The sequence below is a fragment of the Scatophagus argus genome, chromosome 6 (genome assembly GCF_020382885.2).
Source record: "Scatophagus argus isolate fScaArg1 chromosome 6, fScaArg1.pri, whole genome shotgun sequence".
In the NCBI taxonomy this organism is placed as follows: domain Eukaryota; kingdom Metazoa; phylum Chordata; class Actinopteri; family Scatophagidae; genus Scatophagus; species Scatophagus argus.
Genome location: NC_058498.1, coordinates 13,183,223 through 13,201,103, shown reverse-complemented (window position 1 = coordinate 13,201,103; position 17,881 = coordinate 13,183,223). Strand labels below are relative to the sequence as shown.

Below are 17,881 nucleotides of genomic sequence, written 5' to 3'. Positions count from 1 at the left end.
CTAATTTGGTTGAACAAGGGCGACATCGTGTGGCCACGAATGGTATTCATGATTTTATGTGTCAGTATTGAAAGCGGTTGATCTGTAAAGCTTCTCATCTAATAGTGTATTTTGTATTATCTCGTTGTGCTGATATTTCCATTTTTCATGTTTGTGGTTTTTGAAGTTTTATCATATTTTTTCCTTCATTTGGCATGTGACGCGTACGTGACATCATCAATAGTCGACGGGATCCCGGTAACATCGGGTGCCTCCAGCATCGTCACACCAGCAGAGAACAAGGAGGAAGAGATGGCGACCTCAAATAACTTTTGCGCAGTTCATTTGGCGTTTCTTCTTGTATTTGTGTCGATTCTGGGTTTTGTCCCCGTTGAAGCTTCTGCTGATTCGACGAAAACGGTGGAGTTTAATGTCAAACCGGGAGGAGTGGTTCACACTTTCACCGAAGGGATTGTAAGTGATTGTGTTGAGATTTGTCTTGTTTTACACAATTAGTTAACGTTTGGAAGCACCACCCTGACAAAAGGCTGTAGACATGCTGAAATAAAACGTTTAGCGACCCCGAGCAAATTTAAAAGTAACATTAGGCTTCATTGTGTAGGTTACATGCTCCATTGTTATTGATTAAGTTAATGGCTAGTTAGCGGAATAATTACAAAATTAAAAACAGCGGGGTGGTTTTAGTGGGTGTAAGAGACGTATTTCTTTCATTTAAGTGTGTCACATTGGATATTTGTAATAATATAAATGAAAAAACCACATTAGGCTTGTCAGCTGTAGTCGCAGTGTGATGACGACACAACCCATGAGAGGCTGACACGTCGCTGTCCCGCTGCCACAACGGCTCCATTCATTGGCTGAGAGTTTTAGTGAATGTGAGCTTCCTTTTTGTGTAGAGGGAAAATATATCTTTGCAACCAAGTATTTGGTTTATTATTCCTTACTCTTTATGTATGTATTATGATTTTATTTATTCACTTATTAATTGATCAATCATTTGTCCTTAAAATAGACTAAGAAAATAACAAATGCCCATCACAACAGGCCCTCTTCACAGCAGACATTTTGACTTAGTAAGAAAAGCACAGGTCATACTGATAACATTCATGGTGGCTCTCTGGGTAAGGCTGGCGATGTGGTTGAAACCATTCTTTTAATTTTTATGGTAACATGAATGCTTTTCTATGTTGATACACAGTTCAGTGTATCAAATGTTTTCAAAATCGCATACAAAATGATCAACCTGATGGCAAGCCATCCCCTGTGCTCCTCTGTGTGCTCAGTAAGCGATTTTTAATTTTCTAATTACAGCCTTTGCCTGAGGCCAAATTGAACAGGACAGACCTTTGAATTTATAATGCCATGAAATATAAAAATGCAAGATCAGATTTGCCTTTGTGAAACTACAGAAATGATGATTATTTTGTATGTTTGCTTGATAAATGACTAAAAGTGGGACTTCATGACTTTTTAAACAATCAAATCAACACACTCCTGATACCAAGCAGCAACCTGACAGTTAATGGAAATTGTTAATTAATAGTGTGGTGAAGTAATTTACAGATTTAAACTAACTGGTATGTTACACTCTCTTATTTCAGAAGGAGTATGAATGTTCATTCACTTATGCTTCACAAGGGGGAACCAATGAGGTGAGTGTGTCTGTGTGTGTGCGCGTGTGGGTGCATATTCCTGTAGTTGTGGGGACAAAAATCTGTTTACACAGTCACATTGTGAGGACCCTCCTTGTTTATGGGGACAAAATGCAAAATACATTAAATATTAGAATGTGGACTTGCTTTAAGGTCAGGTTGAGGTCAGGGTTAGGATTATGCAAGTTATGTTTATTGTTATGGTTAGGTGATGGTTAAGCCTCCAGGAAATGAATGTATGTCTATGTTAAGTCCCCAGAAGTGATGGAAACACGACCGTGTGTGTGTGTGTGTTTCAGTGTCAGTCAGTGTCTCTCTTGCTGTCAGTCCCCAGCATCATATTATTTAAATTACAGCAGGTTTTATGCATAATTATTCTTCTGTTTTTTTTTTGTTTTTTTTTCCAAACAGCAATGGTTGATGAGCGTGGGTCTGAGTGATGACGACACGCTGTTTTCCTGTTCTGTGTGGAGGTGAGACACACACACGCACACACACACACAGGGTATAGAGCTGTCTCCTCTGCAGCTCAGTGACCCTGATGTTCACTGTGTCTTCAGTGAGAATCTGTCCCATCTGTGTCTCTTTCTGCTGAGTCACTCTTTGATGTTGGTTAATTGTGACAGTCCCAGAAGAGAGACAACACTAAAGAGTCTCTAACCTGAGTGGGTTAGATGTATTCACGTCTGACATTGACTAAGTAATTGAATGCAATGCAAATAACTTAATGTTGGTAACTCACATTTCTTTCTCATTCCTGCCAGGCCCCAGGGGAAGTCATACCTGTTTTTCACTCAGTTCAAAGCAGAACTGAAGGGAGTCAAAATTGAATATGCCAATGCATTCGTGAGTATCAAAGAAACACCACTGATAGAAGCAAATGTTGACTGTCCTGTTCACCTGAATGTGTCTTCATGTTGTCCACTCATCCTCATCGTTTAATAAAATTAATAGCAACCGCGTACAACACAACAAATTTGTGTGACACTGTCAGTTTGAGGATGCGTGTTGTTGTTGTGTAGTGTTCATTCAGTCGTGACATAAAACAAATCAAACTTTATTTAAGTGAAATGCAGCATTGGAAGAATCAGATGCTTTATGTTTGCCTTTGCCTCCTTTTCTAATTAAAACAAACTGAAATATGCTGACTCAAATTAGTTTATAGTTTTTCGATGTACTTCTTACATTTATCTCGAAAAATGATCGCACATCAGTAGTCCTCAGCGTTGCACTTAGTTGGTAGCTGAATTGCACCACATCCTACAGAATGCAGTCGTAATACTGCAGGTGCAACACATGACAGACTTCTTCAGTTTTAGCTCCTCAGCTTCCTCCCCCACTGAGTTGATTAGTTGGAGCTCACGCTGCACAGCAAAAAGCTAACAGGCCTTCACTGCCTAACAAAGACAAACTGTAGTGAAGAGTTTTTCCTCAGTGTCTTGTTGCAGTCTCATGCATCTTGTCAGTGCTGAGATCAAAGATTCTCGTTCCCGAGATCTTACAGTGTCTGCACAAACATCAGACAATCAGGGCGAGCCACAGCAGATCAACCTTTTTTTTCCTGCAAACAATAAACCATCCACCTATGCACCAGCAATACATTTATCGTCACTGCAGGGATGAGATTAAGGCAGGGTTTTTCTGTCTTGCACTTTTTTTTGGATCACATAGAGTCAGCTGTCACCATGTACACTCTAATCATGTCTTCTGTGATAAGAGAAAACCAAAAGAGGAAATAAATGGGTGTCACATGCAGCGACAGTGGGTTATTTTAACATAGCGAAGCCCTTTCCTATCCATGCGTGTGTAGGTGAAATGCATCTAACGCTTTTGTGTAACTGAGGTTGGGACGCGTTTTAAATTTCGTGAGTCATTAAGAGGATCAGGTGTCACCGGTGACCTTGTCTCGACAAGCTCTTGGAGATATTTGAGCAGCAGTGCAACAAACAATTGTTTTTATTATTTATTAATCTACCACAGATTTTTTTTTTCAGTTGATTAATTTATTTTTTTACTTTATAAAATGTAAGCAAGTTGTGAAAAAGACACTTTCCCAAAGCAAGGTCTTAAAATTAATCATCCCACAGTCCAGAACCCTAAAGATACTGAATCCATGATGTGAAAGCAGCAAATCTTCAAATACTGGAAGCTGGAAACAAGGAAGGTTTTTCACTTTTTTTTCAACAAACTGATTAACTGTTTTAGCTCTAAATTTAAGAGAAAAGGGAGGTGATAGTTAGCTTTTCTAAAAAAGTAATAAAACAATGCTATGGACAGCTCATCTTTACCCAACTGTAAATCAACAAGAGCTGCTGTTTCCATACATGAAACTCCCTGCCAATGAAATGGCTGCTTCAGGATTATTGTAGATTTCTTGACTTCCCATCTTATTTTAATGACATTTTCTCTAGAACTCCATTAGTTTGATGATACAGAAGTCTGGCAACGCGAGATTAAATATCACCTGACATCATTTAAGAACCAGAGTGAGGCTGAATGTACCTGCTATACCCTCCTGAGTGGAATTCAATAAAACAAGCTGTCTGCACATATATGTATCCATGGAGATCCATCATGTCGCCCACATGTCCCTTCGCGATTGTTAGATCCATTGTCCTCTAGTGATGTTTAGCACCATCTTTGGCAAACGAACACAGGCAGAGAGAGTTTCATGTTTCCTGGAAGTCAAACTCCGAATCATTGTGTCTTTGCACTTAATGTCTCATGGAAGGTTAATGTCCGGACTCTCTCTCTGAGCCCAGTCACTTAGTGCAGGTCTGATGTGGTCATCGGTGAAGTGAAGCACACCTTGACACGCCTCCTTCCCCCAGCAAGGACAGTCCTGACGCTCTGTCATTAGTGAGAGCACATGTTTCCTCCTTCTGCTCTGGCTCTGTGCCCTGCGAGTAGAAGACAAACACACAGAAAATAACTTCACTAAATGGTCGGACAAAAATAACCTCGCGTGCACGCACACACACACGCTCGCAAACAAGCGCACCTGCCGCCCCCGCACATCTCCTTGACCTTGTCATCACATCCTCCTACTTTCCTGCCCAATGTGTTGCAAAAAAAAGCTGTCTGCTGCACCGCCTCTCATCCTATGTTGTTTATTTTTTTCTCTCTTTTGTTCCCCCTCTCCACTTCTCTTCCTCCCTTTCCTCATCCACCTCCTCATCGTTGTATGTGTCTCCAGTCGCAGACAGCGACGGCGGGACAGAGTGACGTGCCTTTGAAGGCGGAGGAATTTACTGTAGGAGACTCAACAGGTGAGAAATTGATTCTATCTCCAAGTGCATCAATCAACTCCCTCTGCTTGTCTTGTCAATCTCCCCCCTCCCTCTCTCCTTCCCTCTTTCTTCCCCTCCCTCTCTTCCCTCCATCACATTATGAGTTCCCTGCTGATTTCCCTCTAAAGAAAATGCTCCAGCTGTGAGTGGGTTGCCATTTGTCCCCGTAGCATTATTTGTTGTTATACAGTTTTTGCACAAATCCCAACTGTGGCTTCAGTTCCGGACTTTGATTAGCAGCATTTGACAAGTCACGCAGGAATTTACTGTAACTGCCACTTTCAGCAGATTAGACACTACAGCTCAGAGGCTTACAGACTCATAAAGCCAGCAACTATCACAGACTTGAGGATAATCCCCTCGCTGTGAGACCTCTGGAAAACACTTCCAATCATGATTTCTAAGGATATACTCCTTAACAGCAGTGCATTAGGTAAATTACTTTTTTTTTGTTTGTTTTAGATGGAAAATGTATTAATGAACTGGTTTGTAACTCATTCACAAACTTGTATGTTCACATTTAGCTGCCTGCAGATTCCCCACAAGGGGAGCTGTTCAGGCACTGTCAGTCCAGTTGGACACACGCCAACCTGCACCGCCGATAGCAAAGAAAAGTAACTGCAGTTTAGCTCTGTAGATGGCAACATATACACGCAGCTGTATTAAGTGATAGTTTTCACGTTTTTATCATTTGTGCACTTGCACTTACAGGCAATGAGCGTCTCAACTGCAGCTTGTTTGAGCTATTGTTGGCATAATGTGCATCTGTGTTTGAGGTTTTAGTGCTTGAATGAATTATAAGAAAACTGAGTCATTTTTGGCTGTTCTCCTCGGCTCATATACTTTTGTATGATGTCTCTCAAATAAAAACGTACTGTATAGACAAAAGTGTTGGGACACCTGGCCATTACACCATTGCATAGACATTGCATTCTAAACACATACATGACTTTGCAGCTACAACAGCTTTCACTGTTCTGGGAAGGCTTTACACAAAATTTTGGCGTTGTTTCTATGGGAATTTTTGCCCATTCATGCAGTAAAGCGGTAGTGAGGTCCAGCACCGATGTTGGACGAAAAGGCCTGGCTCGCAATCTCCATTCCAGTTCCACCTGAATTCAGTAATAAAAACGTATGTTCCATTATTTTTTTTTTAATCTATATAGTAGAGCTTTTCTAGGTTCTGGCAAAGCCTTCTAAATATCTAACCTTTAATATTAAACGAAGAGTAATACTAGTAACTGTTTGCTGGTTGAGGTATTGTGTTAACAGTTTTACAGATATCTCTTTTATAATAGAAGTGGAGGCAGGAAAAAGGCTTTTTGGGCTACAGAGGATTTTATTTTATTGCATTACCATGAGAGACCACTGGGAAAATTGGCCAGCAAGTCTGAGTGGTGGCCTCATATTTAGCTCTCTTTCCACAGCACAGTGTTAACAGATGTAGGGCTGCTGAGCACAGGCACACTACTCCTTATTCTGCAGACAGTATGTTTAAATTAACTAAACTATCACTTTTTTTTAAAGTTTAATACATCAGAAAATGAAACCACAAGCACCTCATAGACCACTAGCAGCAGCCGCATTGCAAACAGGAACACCCATCGCTCACAGGTGGCTGTAGAGTAAAATGGCTCCAGCTCTTACTTTCCCTACCTGCAGATGGAGCATGCTGTTGTTGCTTTGCTGTTACAGTCCACAGGCAGTGCAGGTTGGACTGGACCTGCAGGTTTAGAGCTGCTGGCTCTGCAGCTCTGCAGTGCGACGACACTGGCTGGTTTCAGGTGCTTTTGTTTTTTTTTTGTTTTTTTTTTTTGTTTTTAACACTGGCTTTGTGTCTCCTCTCTGACCTCCAGTGACCCACACAGACGGAAAGTTCAGAGCTCAACTGTCCAAACTGACCGCCATTGGACGGACGCGACACGATGAGCTGTAATTGGTCAGAAATCTGACCTGACTTTGGTCGTGTTTCGACCAATCAGAGCACCTTGGCAAGCTCCGAGTCGGACCTCTGTGTTTCAGCTCGGTAGTCAGAGGAATTGGTTCCTCCTGAGTAACAACCAAAATATTGAAGTGGGATCATACTGACATTGCCTTTGCAGCAATTTGTGTGACATTAATTACCTGGTATGTTTTTACAATGGATTTATCTGCTTCTTGGGACAGGAAATACAATACAGCACGATAACAGTTATTCATATTTTTTTACTACATAATTCTGACACAAGAGAAAGGCTTCCTATAGTTGTTTCTGGGGCTATAAGATTTACAGAGAGTAAATCTGTTCTGATCCACTGGGGATGTATGTGAATGTATAGAGGATTGGTGGCTGGGGGCATGTAGAGTATAGATAACACATTTAGAGTAGGGAGGGTTTTATCCATCTTGCGTAATCCTGAAAGGAAAGTGAATAATCCCCAATAGCATCATCGCGCGCACACACACAAACAATTACATTTTCCTTAATCTCATTCTGTTCCAGAAAACTATAAGCAAACATTTTATACTCAAAATCACCAATTAGTACCTCTTGTGATAACTTTTTGCTACGTTTTGTGTTTTTGGCCAGAAGGGATACTTGCTCTAGAGGAGAGAGCAGCTTCATAACATGATATAAAGACATAGATTGAAGATCACTCCTCAACAGTGTCAATGTGAATTCATTGCAGAAACCCCAAGTTTAGAAAATGTAACTAAGTAAAGGCATAAATTACTTATTTTCCATGGCATTAGTCTTCACCATTTTAATTTTTAGACTCTTGCAGCAAGTGTTGCAGCAGAAAATACAACTCTTTTCCAATTTCAGGATATTTGTATGACTTCACAATTACATTGTTTGAGGTTTAACCCAAAAATACCAAAATATAACATATTTGGATGATAGTACACGTGGTGAAAAGACGAAGACATATTCCCGAGCCCGTCTTGAACCTTTTGCTTTCATCCTTCAGTTCCACATGACTGGATCGGCAGGGATATTGTGCAGGTTTCAGAGGTACATCCTCACAAGTACGGATCCCCCTCCTCTCCCTCCCTGCACCTCGTGTAGGATTGCCTTTATCTTTCTTACATTGATCCAACCCTCTTACATCCACAGTCTGAATTGATTTCAGATTTGAGGATTTTGCTGATTGGATTCTGAAGTCAGATTACTCACTGACATTCGTACCTTCGGTTTGGATACTCTCACCTGTCCAGAAGTGACCCTCTGGAGTGTAGGAAATGCTCAGTTTGTGTGTCATCGTCAGGGCTCCATTCGGGGTCACAACAGGAAATAACCACGTCCAGATGCTGACCCGGAATCGAGAAAAACACACAAGATGTTACTTATTTTCTACATGTTTGCTTTTTCTATTTCTTGATTGTTGTGATTCATGATGAAATGTGATGGATGTTTCAATAAAGACATGTTGTCACTGTTCTGGAGATAACTGAGTATTTTTGTCTTGTTCTGTCAGTCATGATCCGATTGAACCTCCCACAGCCTCGTTAAAGGGTAAACATGAAAAGAGAGGAGAAATTTGAGTGCCAGCACAGAGACATTTTGTATTCTGAGCAGTGTCAGAGCCAGGCCAGTGAACATGGTGAAGAGTGTTTTTTTTTTTTTTTTATGCCCACATCATATCTGTTCAAAGTAACAGTCATTTTAGTAACAGCCTAATTTAAACTTCCAGTAGAAAACAGGTTTTCTGCATGCATATGAGACCTCAAATGAAACTTTATTTAAAACAAGTATTATGAAACATTTGCTTCAGAATTTATTCCGTAAGCGTACTCAATTAACATTTATTGTCCGCGGATAAATGTTTCCATGAGATAAAGAGCTTCCATTGTTTTTTCTTAATTTCTGGGGGGAAAAGGCTTTGCAGGGAGGATCTACTAAATCCAGAGGCACATATGGGAACGTATAGAGCGTTGATCTTTGTGGGCTTGTAGAGATATAGAGTCAGCGGGGATTTATCTCATGTTAAGCCAAGAGAAAATCGGCAATCATGATTGTTCTCAAATTGGAAATAGTTCGTTTGAATTCTATGATACAAGAACTACGCGTTAATGCTGCAACCACGCAGTTTAACACTGCTTTAATGTGAAATCCAAGCATGACTCTAACTGTAAAACAGCTGGAATTTACATAGAGAAAATCTATTGTGAAGTAGAGCTTTGGCGGAGCTGAGTTTTAATAAGATCACGACAAGCTGCGCCAAGAACTCCCACAGAGTCTCCTACTTGTAATTAAGGCATCTTATAGCATAGAGATAACTATTTTACATTCTGATTTCCAGTTCTGTAGCCTTGTGGAGAAAAATTGTTCTCAAGATGGTTGTTCCTTTGAGTAAGTCTGTAGCACAATATCTTTTTTGTTTACTGCCAATTTACTCTGTCTCTGAGAGTCTCTATGCTGTCATCCAAACCCTACACACACGATGCTACTCTCAACCATCTGGTACCAGTAGAGATGTTTACTTTGAACTCTTCCCTCTGCGGGTCGACCATCAGGAAAATATATACACTTGATGCTGCCAAGCACTGGCATAGATTATATGGATTGCATTAAAGAGCCTTGATTATTTTTAGCTACTCTCACAAAGTAACTAAAGGGATGGCCCTTTTGGTCACTCGGCCCAACTCTTTGGTCCAGAGTATCTATAACTATCCAGTGGGTTGCCATGAAATTCTATACATTTATTTATTTTATATATGGTCCCAGAAGAGGAACCCTACTGGCCTTGGTGATCTCCTGACTTTTCCACTCGTGCAACCAGCAGACCAGCCATATTTTTGGTTCTGAGTAAAATGTCTTGGAAACTACTGGATGGAATGCCATGAAATTTGGTACAGACATTCATGTTCCCCTCAGGATGAACCTTTGCTTTAGTGCTATATTGCCCAAACCTCGACAGCTTGTGACCCTTTGAAACACAGCAATATCTACTTGCAACTCCTCATCAGTTATATGTCTACCAGTTATGACCAGTTGAAGCAAAGGGGTTTTTTTTGTCCTGAAGAAGCAATTTATAATGAAAAAGTTAAGATTTCAAATTTATCTTGCAATCACTTAGTTGTGTCCTGATGTGGAGGTTGAGAACCACTGTCACAGCCTCATGTTTATGGCTGATTAGTGACTGATAACGTGCTAACATTCTAAGTTAAGATGGTGGAACACGGTAAACCTGTTTAACATCAGCATGTTGATGTAAGCTACTGAAAGCAGTGCTGCACATAAGCACGGCCTCACTCACGCTAGCATTGCTGACGACTCCTTATATAGGATAAGGCTGGTGTTGTTTTATATGCTTCTTAATGTCAACAAATCCCATGAAAAGACCAAAACCATTTTTTACTTGAGCCTTCTAACAAGTATTTTCTGTGTTTACAAAGCCTGACATAGCTTATTCCTCAGTGCCACAGACCTCCACTGTTGTCCCATAACTATTACTGATGAAGATGTATATATCTGAGGGTCATTGTTTAAGATTTATCCATTCAGTAGGAACAAATATGCTTGGTGCTGAGTGCCATTGACCTGATAGGCCATCTGATTTTGGTATTTTCATTTGATATGTCACCAGTAAGATAAAAATAGAATAAAACCAGCTTTATTCTTTAGAAAAAAAAAAGGCTCCATGAAAAGTCATATACTAGAATAATGTTCCAGAGAGGACGACAACAGATAGCCTAAATGAATGAGCCATCGATTTACTGCACTGTATTTATCTAATCAATCCAGCTGGCATTCGAGTATCTGTTGTTCTCTATTTCATTTCACACACACCTGCCCCCTATTTCTCTCTTTTTGCATCTCCTGACATTTAGAGGGGAACAGATGGAGATTGTGGCCGGGTCGGTCAAGCCAGAGGCAGCAAAGGAGATGGGATTTTTGTAACACCAGGGGCCTGGTGAAGGGTACAACGAATGGCCAGCTGCCCCCTGTCTCCCCTGACGTGGACCCAGGCACTGGGCTTGTGACCCAGTCAGATCGTCCTGTTCACGTCTTTTCTGGCCTAGCTAAGTTCTTCATAATATGAGACCTTTTCTGTCTTCAGATCTATCATAGATCTCCAGGTTCTCCTCCCCTGCGTGGGCTTTTCACACCACTGAGCCAAAGTGGCCTGAGCTGCACTGAGTTCTCATTATACCATCAGGACTCCTGACAGCAATTATCTAACCCAGACAATGCTGATACATGTGAGTGGATGTGTCTGGCTGCATAGGTTGAAGTGCAATAAAGTAATCGGTTCTTTCTTTGTCTTGACATCTTGCAGTAATTTCAATTTCCTTCATGTTTTTATCTAATTAGGCCTTCTCCTTTGCCCTTCAATTGTGCGATCTGTGGGAGTCTGAGAGCTGGGGTGCAAAGCGAGCATCTGTATAGCGGCTCTTGTTACCAGGGCAGTAACCCAGACAGATGTTATGATGCCCCATGTATGTTCAGCCTATACAGAGAGAGGGAAAGAGAGAGGGAAAGGGATCACCGTGGAGCCAAGCTGTTATTCCTGACATACTCACCCCAAGTTACGTCTGCATCTTGTCACCTTGGAAACTTGGTCACAGCTCAACTTGGCGAGTGTTAAATCACTCTCCGCTCATGCAGACTCGTGGCTGGTGCTGTGAATATGGCTCCGTTCAATCAGCCTCTCCCTCCTGCTGCGTTGTCTCACACTGTGGTCGAGAGCAGCCTTCTTTTCTCAGGGTACGGAGGAGCTTTGCGGGGCTCCTTCACTTTCTTTGTGTGCTCAGAGGGTCTGTGATGGGGGTACGGAGGAGGCTTGCGACCTCTGCGGCCTTGTGCTGTTGGTGGTTTAGCTTTGTCTGCAGCGGCAATGCACACCTGTGGAGGTCTGTGAATGGGCCCTGCTGAGAAACTTCGGCTCTCTCCGTCATTGTTGGGCACAGTTTCAGTTTTTGGGTCGGTGGGTGGGCAGATGGCAGATGGAGGCTGGGTCGCTGATGTAGAGAGCTGACCAGCAGATGGGTGGTCCGTTTGTGGGGTCTTATAAGGCCCGATTTTGTTCTCTATGATGACAGAAGGGCTAAGTGTGGGGGGTGGTTGAGGATTTGGAGACAGGGGGGAGGGAGGGGAGACAGGGCTCATCCTGATAGAGGAGGAAGGCTCAGGGGAGTGAGGCTGAGAGCCAGGGCTGTTGGGGTGAGGAAGGTTTACTGTTAGAGGGGAGAGACCAGGAGTGGGTGGCCGAACAGGTAGGCTTCTGTGGGGAGACAAAGTAAGGTCATGGGAGGTAATATTTTGAAATTGAGGGACTTTAGATGAAAGGAAACTATTGCTGTCCTGCAGTGGTCCACCTTGCCTGTAAGATGACCCCAGACCGGAAGTGAACCGATTTCGATTCCTCTCCGATGAAGACCCAGACTTTACTGGGCACAACAGCACATTTGGTTGAGACTGACTCATGCTGTGATGATCCCTCCTGAGGGTGCCAGAGGAGTCTATGTGTCCTGGCCGGTCTTCAGGTTCTGAGGGCCTTGGATGGGTGCTACCTACTGTCACCTCGCTGGAGCTGGAACCTGAGCTGGAGCTGCTGTCAGTGGGAGGCTTGGTGATGTTGCCTCCTGTAGTCCTCTGCTGCTCCTCCTCATTTAGATCAATGGATGAGGTCAGATAGTCGATCTGCTGCACAACCTAGAAAATACACACAGTTATGGAGAATTACATGCAGTATAGAGATGAATAAATAGACTGGTAATTGGTAAAAGGGGCGCTTCACTGATTTTACCCATGGAGATTAGTTTACTTATCATGAGGAGTACTCCCAGCCTGTGAAAGCTGTTGCATAAAGTCTGAGGCTCTCAATGGAGCTTTCTAGATTCAGAGAATAATGATGAAATCAGGGATAGCTCAGCTTTCGATCTGAGACGTTTTAATAGAAAGCCTGAGTTACAAATTGGACTTGTGGCATTTGGAAGATGTGGATGTTTTTCAGGCTGCGAAGGTCTGACAAAAGACCCCGCTGAGTTGCATTATGGGAAATGTAGGATTCAGTGTTTTTGGAGGTTGACCCACGTTAAGGACTAAAGGTCCGCACAGCTCCACCTGTGCCGATTCAATTTTAAACCCTTGTGAAGACCTGAAACTTCTCATTATTTTTATTGTTGTTCAATCTGCTCATTGATCGTTTAGTCAAAAAATGTGAGGAAACACTGAAGAACTTCACGACTTGTGTTAAATAGTCATTTCAATACACAATGCATGTTTTGCCTTCGTTTGGATGGTAAGCAGCAATCTGCCACTCAAAAGTGAAGTGAGTCGCAGAGAGGAGAAATCCCAGGGAGATTCAAACACCGAATCTTCATCATCAGCAGCTTAAACTCCTGTTCAGTCAGGACACTCTGACACTAAATTAATCTGAAGCTGTCTCTAACAAGACAAGAACAAGATCTGTGACACACAGAACCAGTCTTTGCACACATGGCGATATTAAAAGTTTGAGTACTTATTTTTTCTGCATTCACTTATCTGCAGTTTATAACTTGAAGCTTTTCAGATCTCAGACATGATGTTTAGCTCTCGTGTAAACATGTCACACGAGCTGCTACTTTGTGCAAAAAAACTAAAATGTTATGTCAGCTTAGAAAGGATAAGATGACTATCCTTGGAAATGTGTAAGACTAATTTAGATCTGTTTCCCCTTCTGATCCTGTTCTGTGGATGGTGAAAAACACACTTCATGATATGTCATATGCAGGCATGTGTGTCTACATGCGTATTATTAAACGAGCGCAGCACATGTAATGCATGAGTGTATGCACAACATACACATACATGTAAACGCTAAACACAAAGATACAGTGAGGTTGGTGGACCCACACACACACACACACACACACACACACACACACACACACACACACACGTGTGTGGAGGCTGGAGAGATTGGAGAAAATTACACTAGGGAAAATGTTTGACCTATCTCTCCACCTGCTCTATGTGCACAGATAAATCCTCAGCCCCTGCTGGAACAGATGAATTATTGTTTTGTTCTCTGTGTTCAACAACATCTTTACTGATGTCAAAAGATGACCTGGTTTGTCTTTTTTTAAAAAAAAAAAAAATACCGTAGCTTTTTGGGTGAGGCATTTCATATTGCTTTGAAGTACAGCGTGTACATGCACATCAAGTGACTCTGGGCAGGTGCTGCTTGTTAATGTCGGAAATCAGAGGAGATAAAAGAGAAGAGGACCCTGGTTTTCATCTGTAGCTCCCGAGAGTGTTTATTAAAAACAACGTTTTTTGACCCCTCAGGTCCTCACATATAGTGCTGATAAAAGCTGAGAGACATTTGTTGTGGAGCTCAGTCGTTTAAGTTTCATTACCTCTTTCAGTTGAACTTGGTTGTTGTGTTAGTTGAAGTTCTGAGTCATGATGCAGTTTTTAGGCTGTCAAAGTGCCATGAGCAGAGCATCACCACCATATTTCCTCTGCTCTGTGAGAGAGGTGTTTAGCATTGCTTTAATATTTCTGTAGTCTCTGTCTGAAATGCTTTAAAGACTCACTCCAGTTCCTCTTTATAACAGTGATTGATTATTAAATGAAACTGAGAGCTGCTGTTGCTCATGCAACAGAATGATAAAACAGGGTTTTGAAATAAATATGTGACTAAGTCTTCTCTGGTGCCTCATCTTCCTTTGATCTGTCATCTCTGTTGTGAAAATTTGGGATTTTCTATTGCAACGTCTGCTTGCTTTCCCTACTCCTTCCCCTCTTTGTTGTGTAGCCTATATGTTCTTTCATCAGCGTTATATTAATACTGTCGCACAAAAACTGTGCAGCCAGGATGATGAGGTTACTATGTCGGGTTTAGCTGCGACCCTGCAGATGCACATCAAATGCCAAGAGGCAAGATTTACCTATCACTTTTACTGGATGAGGAATACGAGGGAGAGATACTCAGACATAAATGGATTATAAAAAGCGTCGGACGCTATCCAGCTGTGCCTGGAGCAGCATCTGTCCATAAGGAGGGAGAATTGAGGAGAAGATGAGAGGGGATGTTAGAGGAGGAAAGACAGAAAGAGGGATGCAGAAAGGAATGGGGATGATTTGCCTAATGTCACACAGTATCATGTCTGCAACCTCTGAACGCATCACGCAAATGAGGCATAACTGTTGTCTCATTTATGTCTCTGAAAATATATGCCTGAATTCCATGCAAGTGCAGTATGTTTGGAGACAGATGACAGAGGAGAGTTGGGGAAACAGTTGGCAGAGTGTGTTGGATTCATGCAACCCTGCTCCTGACTTTTTAATGCATGTTAAATTCTGCTGAGGATGTGCATTTGTAGCCTGCATTGTTATCTGTGAGAGTACGAGCCCTCAAGGTTTTTTTTTTTTTTTTTTTTTAAGCAAAGCATGAATAAATGTCTAAATGAATGCAAGAAGATGCAGTAACTTCTCTGCTCCTGTGCTGAACTAATTTGTTTCTGGTTTTCTTGACATTCCAGGAAAAACTTGTGATGATTGAGGAGATGAAATAATAACACTGAAGAGCTTTTGCCTTGTTGTGTCTTTCTTATTCTTTTCTTAATGCAGAATAAACAAAAGTCGAACAAGTTACCTCCTTCATTTCCTGGTGTACGTCTCTCAGTGCTGTAAGAACCTGCTCCAGGTTATCCACCACCCTTTTAATCTGGTTTCGAACCACCTTCCTGCTGCAGCCTGCTTCCTTCCTTTGTGGCTCCCCTCCACTAGTCGGCCTGTATTGGACCCATTTCTGGTTCTGACCCAGGATCCCGATACGCTCCAAGCTCGGCCTAGATTTCCTGGGGCCTTGTAGAGTGGTGGCGCAGTCAAGGCCTCTCTGAGGAACCTCGGTAGAGAATATAACTCCATTGAGAGGCCTGTTGAAACTCTCCACAGGTGGTTCTCTCAGTGCTGTCAGGTCTCTCTGGCTTTGGGAGATCCTGCTCTGTTGTTTGATGTGGCTGAAGCTGGAGGGGAATCCATGCTGCCTCTCTGTTATTTCCTGTGTCTGAGTGTCTGAGCTCAGCCAGCTGGATGAATGAAGGTCTCTCTGGCGGTAGGTGATACTGCTGCTGTAGTCCCACACTTTACCCCTCCTGTCCTCCACGGCCACCACAACAGGCAGCTTACAGTTTGCCTCCTCAGGACCAGGAGCAGGCAAGGGTCCTACAAGTGGCCCATATTTCCTGACTGATGTGCTAGTGCTGTCATTCTGTGACTCAAGAGGGCTCGGGTGGCTGCTGTGGTTCCTTACAAAGGTGTGGTTGTCCTCTGCAGACGTGGAGCTGTTGCTCAGGTCCTGTGGCCCATCCCCTGGACTGGTCTGCGTGTTGGGCTCTGGATGCAGCTCTGGAGACTGGTTCCACCTGGCTGGACTGTCCTCCCTCTGCTTCCCCAGACTCCCTGGCAGGATGTGGTGCCCCCTCAGCACCACTGGCAGCATTCTCGCCATCCCTACGCCATTACACCGAAGCTCCCCCTTTTTTGCGCGGTCCTTTCCCTGGATGGAGAAGAACCCGATCCCTTTGGCTCTCTCCAGCGGGGTCAGGTTGTTGCGGGCCTCTGAGCTGGATTTATACGGTCCGTTGAGCCCCAGGTCACTACTGTGGTGGGGCTTCAGACTATTGCGCAGCCAGGGGATGAAGTGAGGGGCGTGAGGCTTGAAGCCTTTCTGCTCCCCAGGCGCTGAAGCCCTGCTGTCAGAGAACATGGTGATGGATGATGTCCAGCAGCCTCACAGAAAGATGAAGAAGCAGAAGAGGAACAGGAGGACTCCTGAGACGCAGAGAGCTTCCTCCTCTTTTTCCATGAATCTCCTCCTACCTTTTCCATTAACATAGACTCAAGCCGCTCTCTCTCTAGTCTCTTTCCCCCTTCTCTCTCCCTCTCCAGCTGTCTCCAAAACTTTTATCTGCTTTTTCTCCTCCTCATTGGAGATCCCACCCACCCAGTCCCCTTCTCCTGCAAAAGCCTGTTTCTGATTTTGCCGCCCTGCCTTTTTCCTTCTTCTTATCCCGCCGTTTCTGCTTCTCCTCCCACTATCCTCCCCGTTGTCGTGCTCTTGAGCCCCTCACCCCCTCATTGGGCCGGCCGTGGAGATGCCGAGGGCCTCTCTCTATATAAATCCGTCTTCTCTCTCTGCCTGCTTGCGTCTCACTGGCTCACTAGCAGTGGAGGCTTCCTGTCTCTACGTCGCTCTCTCTCTCTCTCTTCCTGTCTCTCTACCCCCCCACCATGCACACACACACACACACACACACATACACACACTGCGCTGCGCTGCCTCCTATCCTCGCTCTTTCTTCCTCCCACTCCCTCTCACTGCTCTAACTCCCTTTCTCTATTTCCCTCTTCTCTCCCCATCTCTGTCTTTTCGCCCTGTTACTCTGCTCTCATCTGAGAACCCCTTATCATCCTTATCATCTATCTTTGCAACACTCTCTTTTACTCTGTTTTCATCCCCTTCCTGTCACTCCATTTCTCTCCTCCATACCCCCCTCCCATTTGCCAGGGAGAGCGGCTGAACTAGTGTTATTAATCCCCTGTTAGCCAATGTATATCCACGTGATTCCCCCTGCCTCTGTTCTCATCTGATTACTCCTTCCCTGGCTTAGCCCTTCACAATTAAATGCTGCTTAGGATACCAGAGGGGGTTTAAAGGAGTAGGGGAGGATGGCAGCAGGAAGGGATGGAGGAGGAATAGTAGGGGGGCACATAATTGCGACCTACAAGATCAGAGATCAGCACCAGTTTGACAGAAACTATAAGCTGCCCGCTCTAAACAACAGCCTGCCTGTGGCATGGCTCTCCCCAGATTATTGTAACTGTCAGCAAATAGTGTCTTGTTACATCCCAGTTGTTTTCTTGTTTTATTTTCTGCCGCATATCCAACTTCCATTTGTTCCAATTATGCAGAGACAGCTGCTATTTTTGGGTTTCTCATTCAAATTCCAATTCTTGGC

The 17,881-nt window shown here is 43.2% G+C and overlaps 2 protein-coding genes across 2 annotated transcripts; one reads left to right on the top strand and one right to left on the bottom strand.

The window, feature by feature from the left end:
- The first annotated feature begins 228 nt into the window (after positions 1-228).
- On the top strand, positions 229-8,368 carry mydgf (myeloid-derived growth factor). The gene is made up of 6 exons (XM_046392209.1): positions 229-453; positions 1,602-1,652; positions 2,064-2,125; positions 2,417-2,498; positions 4,849-4,921; positions 6,799-8,368. Exons 1-6 carry the CDS (start codon positions 292-294, stop codon positions 6,876-6,878), a joined length of 510 nt encoding a protein of 169 aa, XP_046248165.1. The 5' UTR covers positions 229-291; the 3' UTR covers positions 6,879-8,368.
- Positions 8,369-10,928: 2,560 nt separating this feature from the next.
- On the bottom strand, positions 10,929-17,076 carry LOC124060851 (zinc finger protein jing homolog). The gene is made up of 2 exons (XM_046392208.1): positions 15,514-17,076; positions 10,929-12,581 (listed from the first exon to the last, which is right to left on the bottom strand). The coding sequence occupies exons 1-2, from the start codon at positions 16,627-16,629 to the stop codon at positions 11,598-11,600; spliced, it is 2,100 nt and encodes a 699-aa protein (XP_046248164.1). The 5' UTR covers positions 16,630-17,076; the 3' UTR covers positions 10,929-11,597.
- Between the last annotated feature and the right edge of the window lie 805 nt (positions 17,077-17,881).

What these genes read in the sequence shown, in the direction of transcription:
- LOC124060851 (XM_046392208.1), bottom strand. Translation starts at nt 16,629, where the DNA reads ATGTTCTCTGACAGCAGGGCTTCAGCGCCTGGGGAGCAGAAAGGCTTC. An exon ending in TACACCAGGAAATGAAGGAG is followed by an intron (nt 12,582 to 15,513) that starts GTAACTTGTTCG and finishes TGTATTTTCTAG; the next exon opens with GTTGTGCAGCAGATCGACTA.
- mydgf (XM_046392209.1), top strand. Translation starts at nt 292, where the DNA reads ATGGCGACCTCAAATAACTTTTGCGCAGTTCATTTGGCGTTTCTTCTT. An exon ending in TTTTCCTGTTCTGTGTGGAG is followed by an intron (nt 2,126 to 2,416) that starts GTGAGACACACA and finishes CATTCCTGCCAG; the next exon opens with GCCCCAGGGGAAGTCATACC. An exon ending in TACTGTAGGAGACTCAACAG is followed by an intron (nt 4,922 to 6,798) that starts GTGAGAAATTGA and finishes TCTGACCTCCAG; the next exon opens with TGACCCACACAGACGGAAAG.